At 44.1% G+C, this 25051-nt stretch overlaps 2 protein-coding genes across 7 annotated transcripts in view; one reads left to right on the top strand and one right to left on the bottom strand.

Moving 5' to 3' along the window:
• The first annotated feature begins 2804 nt into the window (after positions 1-2804).
• PMAIP1 (phorbol-12-myristate-13-acetate-induced protein 1) lies at positions 2805-6707 on the top strand. The gene is made up of 2 exons (XM_071425597.1): positions 2805-3156; positions 3785-6707. Exons 1-2 carry the CDS (start codon positions 3105-3107, stop codon positions 3982-3984), a joined length of 252 nt encoding a protein of 83 aa, XP_071281698.1. The 5' UTR covers positions 2805-3104; the 3' UTR covers positions 3985-6707.
• A 5623-nt stretch (positions 6708-12330) lies between these two features.
• PDZD2 (PDZ domain containing 2) overlaps positions 12331-25051 on the bottom strand; it is a 202173-nt gene continuing 189452 nt past the window's right edge. For all 6 annotated transcript variants that reach the window (XM_071425591.1, XM_071425595.1, XM_071425596.1 and 3 more), the window contains 4 exons: positions 22413-22514; positions 19831-20101; positions 17791-17925; positions 12331-16389 (listed from right to left, as the gene is read on the bottom strand). In XM_071425591.1, the coding sequence (XP_071281692.1) occupies positions 16223-16389; positions 17791-17925; positions 19831-20101; positions 22413-22514 (675 nt within the window). In that variant the 3' untranslated portion in view covers positions 12331-16222. The remainder of the gene's footprint in view (positions 16390-17790; positions 17926-19830; positions 20102-22412; positions 22515-25051) is intronic.

Genomic DNA, 25051 nt, shown 5'->3' with positions numbered 1-25051 from the left:
TTGGTCCATTAACCCATTTTGCACACTGAAGTGTGCCCTTTTTTATTACCTTTTATCCTTCTGTATTACGTTGTAGCCTATATTACCTATTATCCCATTTTTATTTAACACTACTTTAAAATAAAACAAAGAAAATAAATTAATGCTCTCAACTCAACTATCCCACTGGTTTGTGCCCAGCTGCCCTGCTAGGAAAGAATCTCTCCCACATACACCCAAAAGAAGGGCCCATCTCTTTGTGTGGCTGCAGGAGTATAGAGGCCAGCTGCCCTTTAAGCTTATCTGCCTTCAGGGTGAGGAAGTGTTGCTGAGCAGGACAGGATTGAGGTTAATTTGGTTTTGGCTTCACTAGGAGAAGAGTAATTTAAATAATTTGCCCAAGGATTTCATCTGTCTCCAGATTCACAAAGGAGAACAAGCCTCAGGTCATACCTGGCTCTGTCTAAACATGCAAAATAAATGTGCAAAGTCACACACACGTGCCAGCAGCACAAGAGACCAGTATGATCTCATGGCTTGAGTCTGTGGGTGCTTTGCCTGCGCTGGTCACTGCTGAGCACTGAGTAGGGCAGGAGGGGCACGTGGGGTGCCCCTTAGTAAGGGGGCAGTCCCAATAAGGCCCCAGCCCCTTGTGCTCACATTCTGGAGAGGCTTCCATGATTTGTGGAGCAGCTGTTGGACTGTGGCTATGAGATGTAGCCCCAGGCATCGCATGCTGCAGACCACCACACCTCCTCCATGACGGATGACGCATCATGCAAACATCCTCCTGACCTGTTTACCTGCCTTGCCAGCTCCTAAAACCCAACAAACTTGTTTTGAAGACACAGTTTCTTATATAACAGAAATGATTGTCAAAGGGCAGCTCTGCCTGAACATGGCTGAGTTACTAACAGCAGTGTTCATACAGCTGAAGGGACCCCGAGCACATCGGATTAAGGAAATTAGCCCACATGCCATATAGGTTTTATACCAGCTGAGAGACAAAGGCAATACATCCTCAAAAACATTAGAAACTTCTCTGTGGCCAACCTGAGCTGCTCTGACACCAGGTCACAATCTGGCAGGGTGCACTGTGTGGTGCTGACAGAGCCAGTTTACTGTTTTGGCCTTGCAAAAGCCTCATCCAGCTATAGCTTTCATGTAGACATCTCACCCTGAGAAATGCCCTCTCCGTGAGCTCGCACCGCTGCCCCTCGCACATGCCACCCCTGCAGCAACACTGTGCCAGCTGCCTCCTGTCGGGCACCAAGGGGGCTAAGGTTTCCTACAAAGGGAGAGAAATCAGCTGTGTTTCAAGTGTGCCATCATTCTGGGAAATAGCAGGGAAAAGGCTGTCTGCACTGAGCTGATGACGATTCCCCTTTTAATGGAACTTCAAAGTCACAAGCATTTCTAGACACTTGACACAGGCTCCTATCCCAGAGAATGGAGCCTCTCAACATCCTGTTGTGGGTCTGTATAACACTGTGACATTTTAAGTTGTGTTTTGATGGGAAAGGTAGTAATTCACTGACTTTCAGCCACAAATCAGTCCTTTGTTATGTCTGACCCATCTGTGCTTTCTTTACATCAAGCAGTTTTAATTTTCCCCTAAAAGCAGAAGTCCATGGCATGTGTCACAACATGAAATATCACCTCTCTGAGAGAAGGGAGGCAGATGAGAGATCCACGTATCACTGGCAGCTCTCCCAACATTCTGCAACAATCACAAAGACTTGAGGGTGACATTTTTCCAGCTCTTGCTTCTTGCAAAAAGCAAGAGCATCTAAAATTAGCCAGCACAGGTAAGTGTGCCTGGGCATGTGTCAGCCAGAGCCATGCCATGCAGACCCTGCCCTTCCACAGGGAAGATCCAGCAGTGGCTGGGGGGGGTGGCCCCAAGCTGTTTCAAATGGTACATGAGTATGGGCTAGCTTGTTTCCCCGTGCTTGGTTTGAGGGCAAGGTCACCATCACTTTGGATTGAAAGAAGGTTTAGAGATTGGGGTTGCTCAGCCTGGTCAAAAGGAGGCTCTGGGGATTCTTTATTTCAGCCTTCCAGTACCTGGAGGAGGCCTATAAGAAAATCTGGGACAGGTATTTTAGAAGGGCCTTTTGCAATAGGACAAAGGGTAATGGTTTAAACTAGTAGTGCATTGATTAGATTAACTATAAGGAAGAAGTTTTGCATTTGTATGGTGAAGTACCAGCACAGGTTGCCCAGAGAGGTGGTGGAGGTTCCATCCTGGGAAACATCGAGGATTAGGTTGAATGGGGCTTAGAGCAACCTGATCTAGTTGAAGATCTTTCTGTCTTTGTGGCTACAAGCAGCAAAATACAATGGGGCTGATCTAGACAACCTTTAAGAAATTCCTTCCAAATCAAACTATTCTAAACTTCTGTGATAATAACACACCCTATCTGTTTCTTCTGCTTGTCCCAGCACTCTTCATCCTTCCACCTCTTCTTCCTCAGCATCATCATTGCAACCCTGTCCATCTTTCCAGAACCACCACAAGCACAGCCCACCCTCGCATCTCTCTTTGCCTAGAGCAAGGCCACCTCGCTCCTCTGCCTCTTCTTACCCAGATGATGCAAACCCCACCGTTCATCTCCCCTGACCCACCTCAAGCCCACCCCACACCTCCATCCCCTTTTCCCTTAGCACTCCCCATCCCTCCACCTCGCCAGCCCCGAGCACAGCCCATCCTCCCATCTCCTCCTGCCCCGCACGCCGCATCCCTCCAGCCCTTTCCGGGCCGGCAGCGTGGGCGGTGTCCCGGCCGTGGCCCCGCGCCGCCCGGGCACGCCACCGCCTGCCCGCCGGGCGCGGGGGGAGGGATCCCCGCGCCTTTTCGCTACGTCAGGGCCGAGGGAAATCCCCGCTGGACTCGCAGCCGCCCTTTTAGGGCCGCGCTCCGCCCCCGTGCCGGCAGAACGCTGCTGCCACCGGACCGAGAGCAGCTCGAGCGCTCCGTGCCCCGCCGAACCGGGCCGGAGCCCTCCGCGTCCCGCCGAGCCTGGGCGCTCCGTGCCCCGCCGAACCGAGCCTGGGCGCCCCGTGCCGAACCTCGCCGAGCCCCGGAGCCTCCGTGCCCCGCCGAGCCCCGTCCCGCCGCCGCGATGATGCCTGGCCGGACCCCGCGCAAAGCCGCGCCGCCTGCCGCTCCTGCAGGTACCGCAGGGTGAAGGGAAGGAGGGGGGATGGGACGGCATGGCATGGGACAGGGACGCGACAGAGCGACAGGGACAGAGCAGGGACAGGGACGCGACAGAGCAGGGACAGGGACGGGAACAGAGCAGGGACAGGGACGGAACAGAGCAGGGACAGCGGCAGGGACAGGGACGGGACAGAGCAGGGACAGAGCAGGGACAGGGACGGGACAGAGCAGGGACAGGGACGGGACAGAGCAGGGACAGGGACGGGACAGGGACGGGACAGAGCAGGGACAGGGACGGGACAGAGCAGGGACAGGGACGGGACAGGGACGGGACAGAGCAGGGACAGGGACGGGACAGAGCAGGGACAGGGACGGGACAGGGACGGGACAGAGCAGGGACGCACCGTCCTGCGCCCGGGCGCTGCTGCCCGGCTCCAGCACCGGGTGGGCGGCCAGCGCCCGGCGCGGCTGCGGGAGCCCGTGTGGAGGCGAGAGGGATCCAGCTGCTGCTCCCAGCTAGTGGGGGGCAGAAAGGGTGCGGGGTGGGGTGTGCTTCGTGATAAGGAAAGAGTAAAACATTGGGCAAAAAGGTACCGCGCTGTGGGGATCTCATGAAAGCGCTAAGCAGGCGCGTTTCCGCAGGGCGAGAGGCGGCGGCGGAGTGCGCCCTGGAGCTGACCCGCATCGGCGACAGGTGGGACCTGCGGCAGAGGCTCCTGAACCTGCTGGCCAAGCTCTTCTGCCCCGGAACGTGGGCTGCCCGCGGACACAGCGAGCGGAACGGAGGAGGACCTTGGCTTTGTGGGTTCGGAAGAAGAGGCTCCACAGACATTGGGAGATGAAGAAACCTCAAATCTCGCTGCGCTGTATTTGGGTGACTGCAGCTGCTCGAGGATGGCTATCACATGTTTTCTCTGAAGAATGTTACAGCAATTCTGGCGTATGAATGCCAGGTGGGGAAAAAAGATAATCATGGGCTGAGCCCCTAAACTGTGCAGTGTTGACTTGGGGCGAGCTGGTGACGTGGGGAGATTTGGGACAAGACTGAACTTGCCCTTCACCATGGTCTGAGAACGCTTTCAGGAACCCGGTTTCCCCAGTCACCCTCTGGTCCTCATGTCCCATAGCCATGTTTCACCAAGGAGCTCAGCCCACCTACAGGATGACGCAAAAAAAAAAAGTGTCAGTCTGTTGGAACTTGGGATGAAATACCACACAGAAGAAGAAGAAGCCAGTTGCTGACCTTTGACTGCTCCTCTTCTCTGAAGTGATCTCCAGATCCTGCTGGACAGGGATCTAGTGGTGTTTATTAAAATCCGTTAAAGACAACCGCTATCTTTATTGTTACAGGATGTTGTTTTGCAGACTAAAAGTCGTAATTCCTTTAATTAATACAGCGTTGCATAGTTCTAGTCTATAGTATAAATATATAGTATAAGTTTATATATATATATAGTATGTATACATAAAATATAAATGTGTGCACTGCTAGTGCATGTCATGAATATTTAATAGAACTATTCACCAAAAACTGTTTGTTTAATCTCAAAACACAGTATGAAAAAATGTTCAAAACATGACAAAACTAAATATAAAACGGTATTATATAAACAAAAAAAAGGATAATATTTTCTGATGATAAAGGAAATAAGTCATGCTTCAGAGAGGGAAGCATACTTTGGCATTATATAAGATATGTATCTGAATATATATTACACATACACAGATACATAGGTAATTGTGGAAGGATTCTTTCAATATTACAAAGAATTTCTTGATAACAGTACAATTCTGCTGTGTCTTTATAAGTAACAAAATAACTTCAATAGAAGTAGATCCTAAAGTTGAATCTCAAGTTTTGCTGAGAATGTTATTTATTCAAAGAAAGCAACTACCTCTCTTTGAAGAAATAATATCAATAGAATTGAGCATTTCCATTATACAAGAAAGTAGCCTTAGATTTTTGAATGTTTAATTATACTTATGGACAAAGGTTCTTACCTTGTACTTTCTTTCCATTTCATTTCATGGCCTCCTCATCTCAGTTCCAGAATGGTGGAGCTGAGGCAGCACATCCAGTGGATGGTGATGCATCATCACCACTGAGGGCTTTCATGGGAATGACCCATCTCACTGAGGGGATATTACCTTTGGCTGGCTTCAGAGGAGCTGAATTAAACATGTTCCTTGCTGTGAAGGCAAACAGTAACTTTGCTACTCCATTCATGTCAGGCTCCATCCTAAACAGTACTTTTCATGGGTCCAAGATAGCAAGAAAAAGGCTGAAGCTGTTTCATAACTACCTCTAAGGTCACTGGTGAGAGTTCCTTCTCTTAACTACCCTTGTATATAAGCACATTTGAATTTTTAAGGCTTTATAGTTACACTTTGTTATTTGTGTCTATTCAAATTACGTCTTCTCCTGTCTTGTGGTGAATTCTTGTTTGTATTTATAATTTATTTTTCTATTATATCTTCTTAATCTGCCTTTGCAAAGTTGTCATTTTGTAACTCTGGTCACTCTCACAACCAGCTGTGCAGGGGCTGTTATATTGACACTGACTTCTGTCACTGAGCAGAAGCTGACTGACTTTGCCTTCTTTCCACGTGGAAGACTTAACCCCATCCATCCCAGTGGCATTACAGGGAGATTTGCTCTTGGCTTGAGCCACATGCATGGTTCCCTTCTCCTCTAAGCTAGCCAGTACCTTTTCAGGGAGAATACAATATTTCAAAAATAGTTGTTATTTATCTCATACTGCAAAGCAGTGCATTTTACTGACATGTATATAGGTCAGTTTTTCAGGTACTAAAAAATAAAGGCAAAGAGTTTCAGACCAGCAGAACACCACCTCCCAGACTAGCACTGCATCCAGCTGGGCAAAACTTCATCAAAGACAGCTTCAGCTTCATAAGAAGGGTTGCTGTTGTGTATCCTGCGCTTGGTGGAGTCTTGGAATCTTCATCAAGGACACTGAACAATGACCATGCCTGTCTGGAACTCAGGAGAATTCAGCATTAGCATTCACATTAGTAGCTGAAAAGTATGTGAATAAAACTGTTCTGTTCAATGCATGCTACTTGCAAAGTCAACAGGAAATAAGGTGTGGAGTTGTAGAACCTACCCCGTTCTTCAGGCTGTAGCACATATAAATATTACCAAAAAAATATGCTCATAAATGCATTGTCATGGGGATATCCAAGTTTACTGTTAGCACAGTATTTGTCTGCCTGGTTATGCAAAGACTATTTGTTTTTTTTGAAATGTTTTAGGTTTTTCTATGCATTGTTAAGAATGGCAGTGTTCAACAGGAACTCAGGAAAAAGGCACAGATGCAAGAGGTCAGTGCCAGTATATGACCAAGTGCTTGCTGATGTCCACCCTAGATTTCTTTTGTTACTTCTGCAAAGGATCTGCTTTTGACTTTATCAACATGAGTTTGTTTTCCTTAAGGCCTGTTTTGGATGCGTGCCAGATGTGCTGCTGTATGCCTCACACATGTATGTCTTGAGTTCTTGCTAAGATAATAAATACAAAGTGTTTACAAGAAAAATGAGTCACAAAGGTTGCTGTCACTCGGGTTTTCTTTTGTGGATTGTGAAAGCATGGGTTTATTATGCAAATTCCTTCCATGCTTCCATGTCAGCAGGCAAAAGCAGGAGGGCAAGAGCAGAGTGCCAGCAGGTATGCTTTGGTAGATTAGGCTTTGCCTTCTGCCTTTAAGAGGGAAAAAAGAAAACCATACCCATGACCTTGAACTTCAAAATGAGACACCTATTCTAGTATTTTTTGTTAACTACTGGCTGCAGAATATTTGGGTGGCACTGGGGGCCCATTACTTCTACCAGAGTAGCTGCAGCTTTGTGAAGGAGTGTTCCTTGTAAAGGATAGACATCCAAGTTAGGGGTTTTGTCCAAGATGCAGGCAGAAAGGAATACAGCATTTTGTCAGGCAAAGCTTTACTTTCTCCACAGTTCGAAGCTGGAGTTTGGGAAGAGTGGGAAATGATGCTGCTTATCACAAGAGAATAACAGGGGGATATTGCAGAGCACATTCTTCTTCCCCAGTGCTGGGACCCAAAGATGTGTCTCTGCAGAGGAGAGCCTGAGGTCCTCTCCTGCTATGCCAAGCACATCAGCAGGCTCCCTGCTCACTCACTGTGCTGCTTTTTCCCAGCTTCACAGGCAGGGAGCACATCCCTGTAGCTCATGTTCAAGGAGGATTAAGAACTTCTGGGCCAAACGGACTTGTTTCTAAAAACCAGAAAAAAATCCCAAAGAGATGCAACTCCCTGTTCTTTCCCACTTAGTCACCAGCAGAAGCCAGGAAGGTTTTTATTTTGGAGGGCATCAGTCCGGTGAAAAGTGCTAGCGTAGGGGCTGCACAGAGGTCTGGTTTTGCAAAGTTTCACCAATCATACTTGCATGACTGATCAGACTTGTGAAAACATTCAGACACTCTCACCTGCTTCCCAATGGAATCTGGCCCCTCTCCGGCCCTCCAGAGCAGTGTCCAGTCACCCACATAGTATGATGCTTGTGACCTGCTCCTCCCTAAAGGGCAGGGGGAAAAAAAATCCTATCACTGGGGCATGGCATTGCAATCTAAATGCACTTGACTCACCCACAAGCATCTGATATCAAAAAAGCAAAACAAACCCACCTGGCGAGCAAACGGACAGAATTGCCACCCTATAACACTCTCCATTTACCAAAGCACCTGACTGGAGTGCAGCCCTGGGTGGTGTTTGCACTGTGGTTCCCCAAGTGAAAACCAGCTTGGCCCCCTCAGCCCACTCATGCCTTCACACATGAGACTGGATGCACAAGTGGTATTTACCAAACAAAGTGCCAGACAAGGAGATACTTCCTCTTCCCCTCATGAAATGTTTTTGCAAATCAGCTGAAAAACAATGTCTCATATGCTGCTCATTATTTTTAGTAGACACTGCTGGATTGGACTAAGTTGAATCACTTTCCTCCCATTAACACAAGAGGGTGTGAGGTCATGATGTGCATCCACAGAGGCGTAAGGAGGCCGGGCAGGAAGAGCTGGGGATATAATGCATTGCCTTTCAGTCTGGCAGGGTTTCCCTTGAAGCAGGTGACCGTCTGATGGTGGGGCTGTCAGTGAGCAATAGTCCCAAAATCTGTTACAGCTGTAAACAAGGGTCCTCACCCAAGTGCGTCAGGACATTGTCTGGCCCATGTAACAAACAGGCCACACCAAGGCTGCCCTGCCTTCTCACGCATGGGCTCTTTGCAATGCAATTCTCACCAGCCCACTGAAAGCGTGGAGGTTGGTGTAACTCCTTCAGCAACAGGAGATATCCCATGAAATAAATAAATAAATAAATAAATAAATCCGTTTCAGCTATTTCATCTTCAGCCATTTCATTTTTGGTGGCTTTGGTGTCATTCCCTCATCCCCATGGAAGGACGGTGGGAGCACCATGAGGTTCAGAAGCTCAGCTCCTTCATGACATGGTCATCACTTGAAGGGGCAAGGAACACTTTGAAGTGGACAGGTCAGCTTGCAAATCTGAGAAAAAAAATTACTTTCAGCAGCACCCCTGAATAAGGCCAATAATAGGATACTGGCACTACCTCTCTCAGCTCCTGGGTCCAAGCTGGGATTCCAGACCCCTACTGCATGGCAGAAATTAAGGGGAGCATTCTGCTTCCCACCTTTCCCTTTGTGCTCCTGACAGGGATGTGACAAAGCTGCAACAAAGGCAGGAGGCCACAGTCATGTCTGCCCTGCTTAGGATCAGGAATTAGGGGGAAATTCTTGACAAGAGCAGCCGGACACTGGACATTATCCAGCACCACCATAGCACATCAAGGAAATGACTTTGGTATGTAGGGAAAAATCCAAGAAACTTCAGAACCAGGTAACTTGTTTGCTCAGTGCAACGGTATCAGACTGATTCAGCTGCACAGAGGGGTGAGGCCAGCACATATGCAACTATCAGTGGAAATGCAGGAAATTCTGCATTTAATATTGACTAACTTCACAAAATACCCTGACTGACACAAAATATCCACTTAGTCACAGCTTTACACTCTGTGGGATGGAAGGGCAACTCCTTGTTTTAGGGAATGATATTCATTTGGATGAAATGTTCTTTCATATCATCATTAAAAGTGGGGGGTTTGTAAAGGAAAGGAACTTAATCATTGCAATCATTATTAATTTGTGAAGTCTTTTAGCTGGGTCAAGTGCTTTAATAAACACAGCTACGTGAAAGAGGAAGTCATGACTGGCTTTCCCTATAAACAGAGTCCAAAACGGGCTTTTACTAAAGGCTGATCGAGACAGTCTAGTATCAGCCATGCTCCTGGGAAGAAGAAACAACTCATTTAACAGAAGTGGTGGGGAATCAGTCCTAGATAATGCAGATGATTCGCTCCCCAGGCATCTATTGGTAAGAGGCTGCTTGACACAGGAAGAAGGGACTGCAAAAGCAGTTACACAACCCAGAATTGCATAGAAAGGAAAAAATCAAGCACCCAAACGCTGGACCAAAAATCTCCCAGCACCAGGCAAGAAGGCATGGGCCAGGCACTGGCAGCACAGAGGCAGCAGCGTAGACGTGTCACCTGTGCAGCTATGGCTGGCTCTGTGCTGACCCTGCATGGCCATGGGCACCACAAAATGAGGCCGGGGCCATGGTCTGGGAAGATTTTACTTCTTTTTGTCATTTTGTCAGTGACGTGCTGCCCTGTGGCATCACTTCTCTGTGTGTGTTCATGGGCGTCATACCAGCCAGCACCTGCCCTGGTCCTGGCCAGCCACAGACTCCAGGGTGGCCTGTGGGAACCTTCTCCCCAAGGGCTCTCCATTATAGCATCCCAGCCTGGGGACAGTGACCATTAGCATCTGGCCAAATGTGGTAAAGTGGCATTTTTGATACATTCCTGGAAATAGAGATGAAGGAACAGATACACCCGAATCACAGACCCTATTCAGATTGCATTCAGTGATGCCAACAGGGAGCAGGAGAGCAGCAAAGCTGTAAAAAAAAGAGAAATGAAATGCAACTTTTTAGGTAGAATCATGTTTCAAGTTCCTCATTTTCCTGTGCCCTAAGGCTTTCACATCTGAGAGAAGTAAAAATTTTCTAGTACTTCACAAGTCTTGGTGGATAAATGAAGTCACATGTACTAATCCATTTACAGGTAAGTTCATTGCGTCTTCTTGCTTTTTCATTGCGTCTTCTTGCGTATTCCTCTTTACTTAGCTACTGACTTTTGCAATTAAGATTTCAATTAAAGATAATAAAGACTAATCTGACAAGATTATTAATATTAAAGAGGCAGGATGCTTGGAGGTTTGAGCCCTGCTGACCCCATCTCATGCCATGTGTTGGAGAAGTCAGGACAGACAGGAAGATGGATAAGGGGGAATCAGTGAAAGAGAGGAGAGGAGCTGGGCTGGCCCAGCACTGGTGACAGCAGGGGGAGCGGAAAGGCAGAGGAAATCATGACTGAAAATATCTTCTTCCTTTTCACCGTGCAGCACTGGGGGAAGAAGCCAGGCTCCAGCTGGGGACAGATGTGCTGAACCAAGCTTGAGGGGACTGCACACACCATCCCACAGCTTCCCATCCATCTCCTTCCCAACCTGCTGGTTTTATGCCTTGCACACTTTCACTACACAACAGCACATCCTTCATCATCATGGCTGTGTGCAAGGGAGAGGGAGAGGGAAAAAAGGGTCCCAAGGCAAATGGAAAACTGGTATACCACAGGGCTCCTCCTCTTCCCCTCCAGCCCAGGAAAGAGTCCACGTGCCCAGAGGGCAGGCTGGGAGCCAGCCACACTGGCCTTTCCCACAGGATGAGTCAGCAGAAGCTACGGGCTTATCCCTCCTCACGAGGTTCTTGCTCGCTTGCACCCTCGCAGCGTGGCACCCAGAGAAGGAAACCGAAAGCAAACCCAGCGGCTTCTGGGGCACAAACCTGGGCACGAGGGAAATGCCCTCTGCACCACTGGCATAGGAGGGCAAATGCCTTCCTTCCCCTCGCACAAAACCGCACCTGGCCCTTCCAGGCAGCACCGTGCACATTTCCTGGTGAGGCTTGCCAGGCCTGGCACAAGGTGCAGGCGAGTGCCATGGGTACAGCAGGGAAAGGTCAGGACTGCCCTGTGCCATGTGGGAGTGCTGCTGCAAGCACCCAACCCAGCAGGCAAACACAGAGCAATGCACACAGGCCTGCAGTGCAGATAGAAACACTCCAACTCACCAGGCCCTTCCTCCAGCCCAGCCTTCCCCGCAGCAACCAGCTGACGTGTCTGTGTGCTGCCAGGCAGCCGTAACCATTTGGGGCACCTCCGGCATTCCACACATCAGGGCGGCTGAGAGGAGAACTTTCTGGGCTGGCTCATCTTTCCGTGAGGAAGGCTTGCTTCTGCCTGCCTGTGCAGTGACTGTGAAGGGACTTGTGTCCAAGAGTGGCCCACTTGATGCAAACGTCCCCAGTCTGAGGCTGTGATCTCCACCTCCCACTATGAGCTCCACTTCAGCTCCACTCCATCCAGAGAGTGTCTCCAGCCCAGCCTGTTCCACCACCAGCTCACTGTGGCTTTGAAGGGAACTTTATCCCCAGAGTAGGTGGGAAACTAGAACAAATTCCAGGTTACGCCTAGCTTTATAAAATCATTCCCTACACATAGAATCCATTCTCTTACAGCCCAGGGTCTGGGCAGGAGGTACAGTTTATAGGCAGCATGCTCCAGGGACTGCTGCTTTGATGGAAACTCCACATTTTCCTGGAACAGGGGCAGGAAAAAACAAGATACCGAAGCAGGTTTTATAAAACATCTCATACCACTTCTTAAATGCTTCAATCCTCTTCACACTGGCAGTTTTTAAGAGGGTACTATTTTCGTTCTAGCTTAGATGCACACCTGGATAGCATTTACATAGTCTTTCACTGCTCTCCCTGACATGCTTGTCCCTGTGATGCCAGTTCCAACTGTGGACCAGAAAGAGTCTGGCATAACAAATTAAATATCTAGAGGAGTACTAAGGATACAATTTATTTTCAAAATCACTAAAAAACCCAAGCAAAACAGCTAATGGCAATACAGATAGACATAGAAGGGACAGAAATCAAAAAATGTACAATCTATTTCATGTTATTGCACTGACTTTTTTGTAATATACAAGACATATTAAACAGTTTTAATTAAAAGAAGTTTTATTTATATAAATAAAAGTGTAAATATACAATATTATACAATAAGTGTATCAGACTAACACACAAAATCTACCTACAGTGGGATCCCCATTTCTCTCATGAGCTAGTCTACTCTTCATCAATATTTTCACTTGTACATTTACATAACCTAAACATAGAAACAGGTAAACATTCCCATCTGGGAATACTTCCTTCAGAATTTGACAAGAGCCACTGCAGAACATTTATCAGGGTTAATTTTAAGTGAGGGTCATTAGGAAATATGAATCACTTAACAATTTCTTAATATTTATCCGTCCTTCTATTGTTTTTTTTTTTTAGCGAGAAAATGATCAAATGTTTTTCCCTCCCTGATCTCAGAGCTTTCAGTACAGATGCAGTCCCTAGAGAAGCTGGAAAGAGCTTCCAGGTACAAAAGGTTGCAGAATATGCAATGGCAGTATCTCACTGCTCTCATATCCATGATGTGCCCCTTCAGCTGCCCCAGGCCTGGATGCACCAAAGCCCTAAACCTTCTCCATCTAGGAGCAAACTCCCCTTGTCTGGAATGCCTTCAGCTCCCTGGTGAAGAAGTGCATAATTTCATCTCGATTTTTTGGTCTTCTAGGATGTAGCTGCCAAGTCACTGCTCTCCTAGAGTTTGCCCAACACTCCAGCAGGGTGAAGGATCACCATGGGAACTGATATGCAAACAGCAAGGCCAAAAATGGTTGTGATCCTACTGAATACTGATGAACTAATGCAATGTCCTCCATCATTTTAGTGCAACCAGGCTCTCAGAAAAAGAACATTTACTTTGCTAGGTGTGTAACCAAAACTTTACTACATCTGCTTGGTCTAAACATCTTGTCTGCAATAAAGCAGACACCCACACTGCATAAATCCTGGAGCTTTTTCAGGGCATGTCACCCCAAGAGAGATGTCAGGAAATGCTACTGTAATCATACCAACATCAGTGAAGATGTTGTTCTTCCACAAGGAAAAAAAAAAGGTATTTTCAGGAACAGAAACAATCAGGGTTAAATACAATTCTTCTGCTTGCTCTAATGTTAGTAGAGAAGTGTTATCTTTCTACCCATAGTAACTATTATCAGATTTAAAACATTAAACTATCTTTTAAATTATAGCTACTACTGAATCACACACAAAAATCCCCATTTCTGTTTGCTGTTACTCAGCCAACACTTATCTACGTGCATGTAAAGTAAAATACTGAACAGTATCTGATTACTGAAAAAAAAGCCTTCTAAATCACTCACAATGAACAGTACCTGCAAATAAGCATCTGAAAATACCACCACGTATCATCTTAAGACACCTCAAAGTAACTTTAATTTACAAAATGAAGACTACCTTTGAGCTCACACTGGTTTAGGAGTGAGGGAGATATATGTCTCCCTGCGATGGAACCTTCGGAATTCTAGACTGTGGACTGAAAAAAATGCCATTGCCTAAAACACAACTGTGATTTACCACATTAAAGTAGCAAAAAGTCAGTACTGCACTGCACGTATTATACGTATACAGGTATGCATTCACTACGCTGCATTAAATTCCACATGCATTTTATGTATCTATTATACACTCTATTACAGTCGGATTTTGGTCATTCCTGAACAAGGCCTCACCATTCAGCTGTCCCTGCTGAATTATCTTCTCCCTGTTTTTCAGCAAATATGCAGGGGTAACCTCTTCTATCCCATCACAGGCCTGGAATCTGTGTGGTCCTCCAGCCCTAAGAGCTGCATCCTCCTGAAGCCTCTCCCACCACAGAGGTGACTGGAGGCATGGACCAGTCCCGACAGAGTGGCTGAGCTTTGGGTTCACAGGGGACCCAACTCCACAGTCATCTCACAGCACTGAACCTGAATTAGTTTCAGCAGAAATCCTGCAGGCAAAGTAGCTGTAGGAGTACATACAGTATTGCCTTTCCTGTAACCAAAAGCTGCATCTCTCCCTGGATTCACATGCTAATACGTCACTGAAAAAGAATTAAACCTATTTGTTCATTTTTAGGCAAACATTGCACAGCTTTTCTATTCATCTGGTCTCAGGTTGACTTGCAGAAAACTGAATTTTCTTCTGCTCATCATGAGCTGAAGTCTAATGAAGCTGTCACAGAGATGAACCCAAGCGAGTGCTCTACTAACCTGGAAGCAATTGCTTCAAGCACTGCTGAATAAATGTAAATAAACTGAACTACAGTATGATCTTGGGGAAGGGCCAAGTGACAAGCCCAGACCTTTTTCTAACAGCTATGCAGTGTCTTGGCTCACTGAAAACAGAGGCAGCACTTCAGACTTGGACTGGTTCCAGGCCGAGGACTCTTCACCTTGGGGATGTTGGCTGCAAGCAGTCTCCAGCCTAATGTGATGTACAACCTGAGCACTGTGGAACAAACAACTTGTTCTCAGCTGATAAGGACACTGGCCCATTTCCTCCTGTATGCATTTTATGTTGTTTAGCTATCCCAGATGTAGGAAGAGAAATAACAGAGTCTAATCTCTTGCACCCATACACTCTCCTCCCAGCACAGCAGACTAAGCAGCATGGCCCACTACTGATACCTCTTCTGTGAGTAGAGGTGAGAAAATCCTAACTAAGCTCCTGTGGCATTGCAACCCTTTCTCTTTTGCTGTGCCCAACACCATGGTTTCTCCCATCTACACAAACAGTTTTCAGTTTCACCACCAGAACCCTCAGTATCAGCCCAGTCCTGACGCAGTTGGGTGTACTTGCATCATCCACACACATATCCTCAACCCACTCTCACACAAGCAAAAATAAATACTGGACAGGAGAAACAAAAAAGACCAATTAAAAGCCACCACAAATATGGCCAGCTCAGATTTAATCTGTTATAATCCCCATTTTTAGATCACCACTTTTCAGCTTGGGTCTTTCAAGTTGGGCAGCCTTATACCTCTTGAAGATAAATAAAAGCAGCCCAACTTGAAGACATTCTTGGCGGTCACTGAAGTGATCTGTTAGTGGGATCTGTAAGTGCTCAGCACCTGAAATTATCCCCCTTTTAAAAATATATATATTTTAAAGGTGCCTAACATTAGAAGCCTAAATTTGAAAATTCAGACCCCAGTTTTTTATCGCCCCCATTTTAATCATAACTATCAACTCAGTATACACCTTGGTGGACAATCACCTATTATATGGACATGATTTTCTTACAGACTTCTAATGCATTAACACCAAATGCCTTCAGATACAAGTTGCACCTAGAAGTAGATTCAGTTGTGGTGGATGCTGAGTTAGTTCATTAATTTTAAGAGGATTTTTCAGCTTTGCAATAAAATGCTTGTATTTTAGGCATACAAGTTGTGCAAAATTATACTCTTTTGTCATGCACTTTTAGCAAAACTGCACTTAGAAGAATAAAGTGAGATTGTTCCAGACATTCTCTTATTACAACAAAAAAAAGGACCAGACCCTAAGGAAGTGTCCTTAAGTCTTATTACAGCTAAGTGATATAGTACAATCTAAAATCCACCCTTGTCAACAGGATGGCAACCAACAAGTTCTACTACCAACACTCTGCAAGATACTAAAAATATCAGGGACAGGCACAGTGTTATTTATCTCAGTCAAAATACTTTAAATCAAACCCAGGAGAGGTCTCGAGGTTCCAATAAAACTGCCACATAATACAAAATTGTCTCTAACTTTTGGCTTCCTTCATCCCCAATCATTAGGTGAGATCTTTGAAGCTCATCACACGCTTGCTCAGTGGTTCTCCAAGGCTCTTAGCACCTCTCTGTAAAGCATTAAGACACTTCTGTGTGGCTTTATAAACAAAGACAGCTTTTAGACAGTTATAAATGGTTTGTCTTAGCAAGTGTGATTAGACGTAGTGCTTCCATCATACTGCAGTTCTGTGTTTTCTGATTAGCAATTGAACAGGCCCCTCTGGCACAGATTTAATGATGTTCCAGGCATCGTAATGCATGAGCCCAATTAATGACTTCCCACTAACAGCAAGAATTTCATCTCCAGTTTCTATGTTTCCAGATTGCTCCGCAGCACCACCTAGAAGCAAAAGTGGGGAAAACTCAGTGTTAAAAGAAGAAGTGAGCCCACAAAAATCTGCTTTCTACTGGGATGCAATAAACCATTTTTTCCAACTTCATCCAATTTCAATACAAGTCACTAATGTTCACACCAGCTCTAGCAAGCTACTCCATGCTGCATCTCACAGAAAATGTTGTTTTAACCAAGATAAAGTCTTGTTCTCAGAACAGATGTCTGGTTTTGAAAGAAACAACATAAGTGTATGAAATATGTTGAATGTTATCTCTGTAGTTGTAAGAAAACCTGTTTGATAAAATAACCATGAAGGTTATATGTGGCATGGATGCACTTTCTCAGCTTTAACAGGGTAATAGGCAAATAATGCAGCGGACTGTAAAACTTGAGATGAACAAACCAAACCCTGATAGCAAACTTTGGCCAAACACCACTCACAGAAAGCTTCTAGAGAGAGGCATACCCTTTACCGCTGATGAAAGTATCTTCTCTTTAATGATAATTAAACTAGCATGAGCCATCACAGGGAGGGGAAAAGGACTGTTTGTAAGGATGTAAAAGAATAAGCTCAAAAACTCAACATGCCCTTTACCCTAAGAAGCACTTTCTAGAGAGGGGCAAAACACACATACACACACACACACACACACACACACACACACACACACACAAACTGATAAGTAATTTAGTAAATATGTTTGATTTTTTTATCTTGATGAGGGAGCTAATCACTGAAAAGTAATTCTGTAAAAATGCTGTGCACATGTAGTTTCATCCAGAGTTTTCAGCCACCTTCAGAAAGGGTCTTACTTTTCACTAAACTGACACGTGACATATGAAAGTCACAGCATAGTTCTGGGATTTGTTTTCTTTCTATGTGTGGTTCATGTAAGTTTAACTACCTGCTGACAAACAAAGCACTCACGACTGGCAATTTCTGACTACAGATATCCCATACTCTTAGCAAAGCCCAATAATAACACTTTAAAAGAAAACAAAAAGACAGAAATATGGTAAAATTCATAACTGGGCATAATGCAGGGTGGTGCTTCAGTACCACGTTGATTATATGCACTATGCATTTCTTAGAAAAGAGAACTGGATAATGCATGAATGTCTCAGACCACTCTATAGATGATTGCTGCTGTAGTCTAATGTCTAGAATAGTGGACAGACCCATACTTAGCAAAGCAGATTGCTCCACATTTACTAGCAGATGCAATTCCCAGCCATTCCCGGGAGTGTTTTTCTTTTAATGACCACTTTGGCCTAGTAAGTGGCAATAAATGAGAGCCACAAAGCCCACCCTTGCTTCAAAAAATGCTGAGCACAGTAATTGAAATGTCTGTACAATGCACAGACAAAAGGAAAACTGGGATAACATCCACTGCATGCATGTAGTACCTTTAAATATCCTTTTTACAAGCAAGGGCTTATCTCCAGCAATGGAAGCTTTTCCACCATCGAGACTGAATCCCAAACCAGCAGAGGTTTTCAATAATTCAACGCAGATGACATCATTCATGTCCAGGTTTGGATCTGCAATTGAACATGCACAGCATCTTGTTATGCAGATAACAGTAAATAGCAAGTTGTGTTTGGTTGGTTTTTGCTTTTGGTGCAGTGTCAAGACAATTGAGAGTTCAGTTATTCAGACTAGGAGATGACACCAAGTTTCTCAGAAGGGAAGGTATTCTATTGTAGCTGTGAATGGGAGACAGTACAAAATGCATTTACACACAGGGACATTTTCATTTTACATGTTCAACAAAAACCTGCCAAGGCATCTTTTTTTTGGCAAAATTATAGCTAGCAAATTTATCAAATACTCTAAATATCAAGGAAATAACTGAAAAATTACAAAAATTGGGAGTGGAGAGCATTTCTTTTTCTTTCATTTGCTCCCTTTGCTTATTTAATGAACTATATCTTTTTAAGTAACAGGAATAAATGAAATGTTTATTTAAGCAAACATGTTCCATTCTCTTAAGCAAAAATCTGTAATCACTTACTAGGGGGAAAAATTGTTTCTTGTCTCCTGTCTGTGTATTTAATTATAATTAACTGTAGTTGTACCATGCCTCCTACATAGCAGATATTTCTTAAGTGAAATATTGCTGTAGCTGACTTAAAACATGATTTTGCTTAGGAGGAAATAAATCTGCAGTTTTGGAAAACAGGATCCTCTTTGCCCTGAGTGAACATAATCATTATGTAGTCTGTGTTATCACAAATTACTGCTACTGTTATCTTGGACAACTTTAAACGTTATCTAAAACATCTGGTGATGTCCTTCACCTGGAAGGGTGGAAAGACTTTCTGAATAACCCAACACTATTTTGTTTATGAGATAATGTTGCCCCCTAGTGCCTGGACTCAGTAGATATTCTGAATTTGTCAGGGTGCAGGATGTAGGGAGCTTAGGGCAGAGAGGGATTCTGAAGTAATTACACAGATTATATCCATGGGAGCAATTCCAGAAAGGCTGATCCATTAATTAACAGAGTGCTTTTTTCTTTTATTTTTTTTAATAAGCTGTGTTACAAAGTCGCACCATAAAACCCAGTGTAAGCACAAAACAAAAGAAACTGCTACAGAAAAAAAATCGCCGTGAGAACAGTAATGATTACATCCAACAGATTAAAAAGAATTGAGTGGCAGCTCTGTGTCCTTGTTTTGGGGTGGACAGAGCTGAGTGCCTTGTGTTGCCCTGGAGGGGGAGGCCCCTGGTCATCCCCTGCTCTCAAGCAGCACCATCCAGAGAGGTGCTCAAGGGGTTTGGGTCTTAAAAAAAAATTTCAGAGGTCTCTTCCTAACACCCCAGGTGCAGCCTTGACACCAAATGCTGTCTTGTTCCCAAACAGGAACCTAATATTCCACTAATATATTTCCACTTAAACCATTTGTCCCTACTTTCCTATGGGATGGCTGACTTCAATAGGCTTACTTCCCTTTACTGCAACATAAAAATATTTTTTCTGTGTTTCTAGTAGAAACAGTATGAAATCTGCTTTTACAAAGAACAAGCTCAGTCCCTACACTTAATCAATGGCACGGCATGGGACTTTCTTTTTAACATTTTTAAAAATTATTTCTGGTTGTTTTCTGTCTTGCATTGACTACTGTTATTACTTAAAAGGAGTTTATCCTGGATTGGAAGAATATGTGGAACCACTTACCTAAGTAGAAATTAGATTCAGCCCTAAATTAGGTCTTCTAAGTTTGTGCCTTGTTACAATAATTAAAAAAAAGACCAACACAAACAACCAAACCCCAAACTGTATTTAGGTTCCAAAGAGAACAAATAAAATTTAAAGGTAATTTCATTTTTTCCCTTCAATCACATAAGGCACAGACGCTCTTAATCTAAAACACATTGACATTTTTCCCTTCAGTCTGCTCTGCAAAGGAATCCTTCCAACTATTCTTGGACAAAGATCATACCTGTTCCTATTTCCATGGAAACATCCTTTCCAGACCCCACACATTTTCTGCCAGTAGCTGATATCTCAAGTCTGGAGGAATTGTTTGTTTTGTCTTTTTCCTTCTGGATGACAATGACTGCATATTTGTACAGCCTTGCCTGATGAAGAGTATTCAGGACATCCCCATGGACTGAGCTTGCCAGAGATTTGCCATTGATTGACAGAACAAGATCTCCTCGATGGATAGTCCCTTCTTGAGATGCCACTCCCTTTGAAAACACTCTGTGGACCTACAAGAAAGGTAATTTTTACAAGGACGTTTTAACCTCATGACCACACACAGCGTTCTACAGGCCACACTGAACAGAGACACTCTACCAAAATTTGCAGCCAGTGTCCACTACCTGGTTACCAAGCACACAGCATTTGCACACCCTCAAAGTGACTAGACAGATCTCCATTTGGGGATGGGGGAATTCGGAGATGCTATTATTGAATGGTCATTTCTAAGACAAAGATGACCAAAACCAGCTAGGGAATGTAATACCACAAATCACTTATGATCTCACTAAACTCCTCACAGGCCTTCAGTTAACATATTTCAAGTGACACAGAGGTTAAATCCACATCCATGCCACAGCAACCACCAAGAACACTGTGGTGTGCAACACCCACTCCCCTAGCTCCCACTGGCTGGGACATGCATCCTGTGCTGTTTTCAAATGCACATTTCTAAACATCTGTGCACAGAAAGGCTCTGACTTACTGCAGCTGTACAAGTATTTAATTGTTTGCCTCAATATGGCTGATCAAATATCATGCAAATAGATGGAAAGGGATGATTTAGCAGCTTGAAATGCATTTTTCTTGAGAAAAAAATACTCTATTCAGGGTGGATTAAACTTTGAGAAAACTTCCATCAAGTTTAGATGTGTATCATTTACAAAAAGGAACAGACTAAAAGACTCAAGACCCGGTATTTAAGGACTTGCCTATTAGGCACTCTAATTTTAGCAGCCAGAATATGGTTTCCCATGGAGACAGTACTAGGTCTGCCAAGCAAATGTTCAAGGCAGCAAATCTGTGGACACATTTCTGCATTATCTTTAGGAATTTATCCTAATACCCAGACGAGCAGCAAGGCATCAGAAGCCTTTTGGCTCCTATTCCATCTCATTGCAGGGCCATGCTGAGATGGGCACCTGCTACAACCCCACAGATCCAATGAGATAAATTTCCAGCCAGTCTAAGCCAGCATTCAAAGCTGGAATAACAGCCTCAATAACAGATGAAGGCATGCAAATGCAAGTGGAATACAGGGGTCATGCCCAAAAATCTGCTGCCTTCCCTTAGTTGCTCACCTCCTCAGTACCTTGAAGCTCATTAGGCATTTCCATTTCTTCACCCAAGTGTGGATATAACAGCCCATCTAAGCAGCTCAGCACCCTTAAATCTAGCTAGGACCAAGAATCCCAGTAGGTCAAGAACATGATTAAGATCCCTTTACACCCTCTGAACAAAAAGCATCAGGAAAGAGCAGGAACTGAGACTCATTTGGTCCCATACCTAGCAGAATTCAGGAAAAGGACGTCATCAATCCCTCGGTCTGAGAGAGCTCAAGATCTTATTTTTTAGGTAAAGTCACAGTCTCTAGGTAAGGAATTCTCTAAGGAACGCTCTTGGGGGGACACTGTTGAGCCGTCCTCTTGCTCAGAGCTGCCACTGTTTGGAAACAGGGACAGGGAACAACTTCTATACTGAGAGAAGTAGAAGCCTGCACTCTAGACTTTGACCATATTCTAACTTAATGACACTTTAATATAAAATACATTTATTTATATGGGTCTTGTCTAAATGCAAAACCCAGAAGATTCCTGCAAGGGCTTCTGTAGGCCCCAAAACGGAGGACATACCCTTCTTTTAACCTTAGCATTTAATGGATCTCTCAGGGCAGAATTTAAATATTTTGTGTTAAAAAAAACATCACACAGGACATGAAGTTTTCTTGGATTTTTCTGTCTCACTGATCTGTTTTTGAACAGTCACTTTTTACATACCAGTATCTTAATAGGATGCTATCTTTGGTTCAGAATGCTCCTTAAGACTTAAAAAACCCTAACCAGACAACAACCCTCATTTACTGACCACCCACACATCTTACTAACTCAAAACAAACTTGTGACATGAAATCCATAATGTTTGCTGAGGTCTGCAACAATTAGTCTTGTGATCTGAAAAATCCTTCAAAAACTTTGCTGCACAGAGTTTCCTTTCAAGGGCTGGAAATTAAGTCTCCCCTAAAATGCTGTGTGCACTGCAGCTGCATGCAGAATTTTATTTACATGCATAGATAGGATTTAGATCTAGCCCACCCCATCCAGTAACAGATTTTTAAAGCCTGAAAGCATAATTGTTATCCATCTCCAATAATAAAAATTATACTTCCCAGACACTCTGATTTCAGTAGCAGATGGTAAACTGCTGCTTCTGAGAGACACTGTGAATGACTTGCAGTGAGTCTTGATAAATGAGCACTTGATCTAATCACCAGCCTGCTTTAAAGTGAGCTTTGTAGAAAAATGACTTGCAGCCATCACTTACTGTGACTGATTTCTGTTCCAAGTCTATTCCTCCAGCAACACTAAATCCCAGGCCAGCTCCTTCTTCTTTGTGCAAGACTACAAAGTATGTGTCCTCTTTGCTCTAGCAGAAAAATGGAGGAAGGGGAAGAAAAAAACACAAAACCAAATATTAAGACCAAGTACCCACATAAATGACAAATTCCCAGTACCCACAAATTATGGCAGGTGAAGAGAGACAACTCAAGGAATCAAAACCGAGACATTAAATGCATTTCCCTTCATGTTACAGATGAAGCAGCCATCTAGGAGAACTCAGGTGACAAGGAAGGTTTCTTCAGTCAGTCCAAGGCTAGCAAACAAAGTCAAAATTAGGTAGTGAAATGGCATTAAACCTTGGGCAACCTAATTTTTACAGGTTGTAGTCAGTTTTGCATTGTTCAACATTTTGCAGTCAAAATTCAGTATTTCCTACACCTTTCTGGACCAAGCACTGTACTCTTCAGCGTATTACTAATACTTTTGTTATCCAATTTCATCTTCTTTGAAGGAGTAACATAGATGTAGTGCAGGGCAGTTGCATCACCCTCTTCTCAGCAAGGCTGGACAATCCTGCAAGGGGGAGTGGCTACACTACTGAAGCTTGGGAAGGTCAGATAGGACAGCAGAAAAACCTGTTTCTCTTGGGAGATGAAAGTAAGGAGCCTGTTTGTGACCTAATCACAACTGAGCTGAGCTGTTGCAGAAATGGGAGCATCCTGCACAGGAAAAAGATTGGTGCAGGTTTGCATCCAACAAGTCTGACACTGTCACAGAGATTGCATTTTGTAGTGTAACGGGACCTATAGAAAGGAATTTGGTGGAGCAGGCACATAGTACTTATTTGTGGGGCAGAGCATCAGATGTGGGAAGTAGAAAGCAGGTTTCTTAGCTTTTCCCTAGGATCCAATCTAACACCAGTTATTTCCAGAAATTGTCAATACTCAAAGTAACAGCAAATCATTAGAATCCAATTTCTTAATCTATTTAGCATTAAATTATATATTTAGTTCACTAAACTCAACATATTAATTCAGCATTTGCCTTTTGTTTCAGACAGCACAGGGAGCCACAGATTATTAGATTTTATGGTGAAACAACAGTCAAATTCTTGGTCTCACGGCATGTTTCTCTGCCACATAGTGTCTGTGGAAGATTTCCTACACTAGAGGCATTCCTGCAATGTCAGAAACTGATGTCATCCTGCTCCACATCACTGATCCATCAGCACTCAAGGAGAGAGGAGCAGTGAGGGCAGAATATTTTGTCCACAGTGTTCTGTAAGACCTGGCTCACCTGTACTCAAGTGAGAACAGCTTTATGTCTGTCTAGAAATAATAAAATCAGTTAAGTAACTAGACTAGCCCCTTTCCAAGCAATGGAAACACACATATCTTTGACTGTTAAGTACTGCAGAAGCCCTTTTTCTTCAAGAGATCGGGCTCTTCCCAACCCATGATATCTCAATTTAATTTGTTTATACTGGTGAAGGAAGGAAAGTCAGAAGTTCAGATGTTAAAAGAGTTATCCAAGGATCAGATGTGTTGGGCCAGTCAACAACACAGTCTGGATACTGGCTTCCCATTCCCAAGGTGCATTCCCTTCCTCCCCAGCCCTCAAAGCTGCTCCTTGCCAGCAGACATAATATTGGGCAGAGACCTGGCTGTAGATGCTTACTGCTTTACTTGGACACACGAAGGACCCACCAGGCCTCCAGTAATCACCTCTGTTTAGACTCTTAGCCAAAGATACCAGTCATAGAGACCTAAATAAAATTACCGTTTTTAAATTAATACTAGTAGCATTTATTAAATGCTAGTAACAGTAAATTCAGCACTGTTTAATGCAAAGGATGGTGACAAACTCTTCCCAGAGAACCTCTCAGTCCAAATCAGGCAGTCCGTCTCATTTTTCAGCAACTGGATAACTATGAAGAACTGTTCTATTGTACATTCAAAATCCATCATTTGAATAGCATAAAATTTTCCAGAGAATGTGCCACACTGGGCTTAAATATGGATAAGAAACTATGCAGACAAGGAGTGCATTCCAAAAAGCATTCAGCTTTATAAATATTTGAGCTCTCAGGCTTTGAAAAGTGTCATAAATAAATAATCTCTCCAAAAACACATGCAAAATACTTTAGAGAACACTTAATTACCTCTGTCCAGTTGTGCAATCCAATCCTAATTTTATCAGTAAACCTAACTAGTCCTCTTGGCTCACCAAACTTTTGAGACTTGCATTCTTTAGCTATGCTGTCCCCTGGAAGGAGATAAAGCTGGATATTTTGGGGAGGTCCTTTTCCCCCCAGCCTGTTCTATGTTTGAAATTGCAATCTTTGTGAACAAAACTCAAGAACACTCTAGATGCAGCTCAGCCAGCAGTTATGCAGACCAGATGGCAGTTTCCCTTCCAGCACCGTCATTATTTTATCAACTTCTGTTCTGATTTAAAAAGGATGTGGATGTATCCCACAAACAGAAACACCAAAAGCAGGGAAGTAATGCTCTGGCAGGCACTTCACTTTGGAAGCCTTCTTCAAACACCTACATAATGAAGCAGGTTATCTTGATACAAAAACCAGTTTCCACAAAAGAGAACAAGAAAGGTCACAGAAGT

Source organism: Agelaius tricolor, unplaced genomic scaffold, assembly GCF_023055355.1.
Source record: "Agelaius tricolor isolate 1412-34295 unplaced genomic scaffold, bAgeTri1.0.p SCAF_4, whole genome shotgun sequence".
In the NCBI taxonomy this organism is placed as follows: Eukaryota; Metazoa; Chordata; class Aves; order Passeriformes; family Icteridae; genus Agelaius; species Agelaius tricolor.
The sequence above is the reverse complement of the archived record's forward strand: the minus strand, read 5'-3'. Positions and strand labels throughout refer to the sequence as shown.

Bases quoted from the DNA above. Each gene is read 5' to 3' on its own strand.
- PMAIP1 (XM_071425597.1), top strand. From the start codon at position 3,105: ATGATGCCTGGCCGGACCCCGCGCAAAGCCGCGCCGCCTGCCGCTCCT. The intron at 3,157-3,784 runs GTACCGCAGGGT...GCGTTTCCGCAG, and splicing joins GCCGCCTGCCGCTCCTGCAG to GGCGAGAGGCGGCGGCGGAG.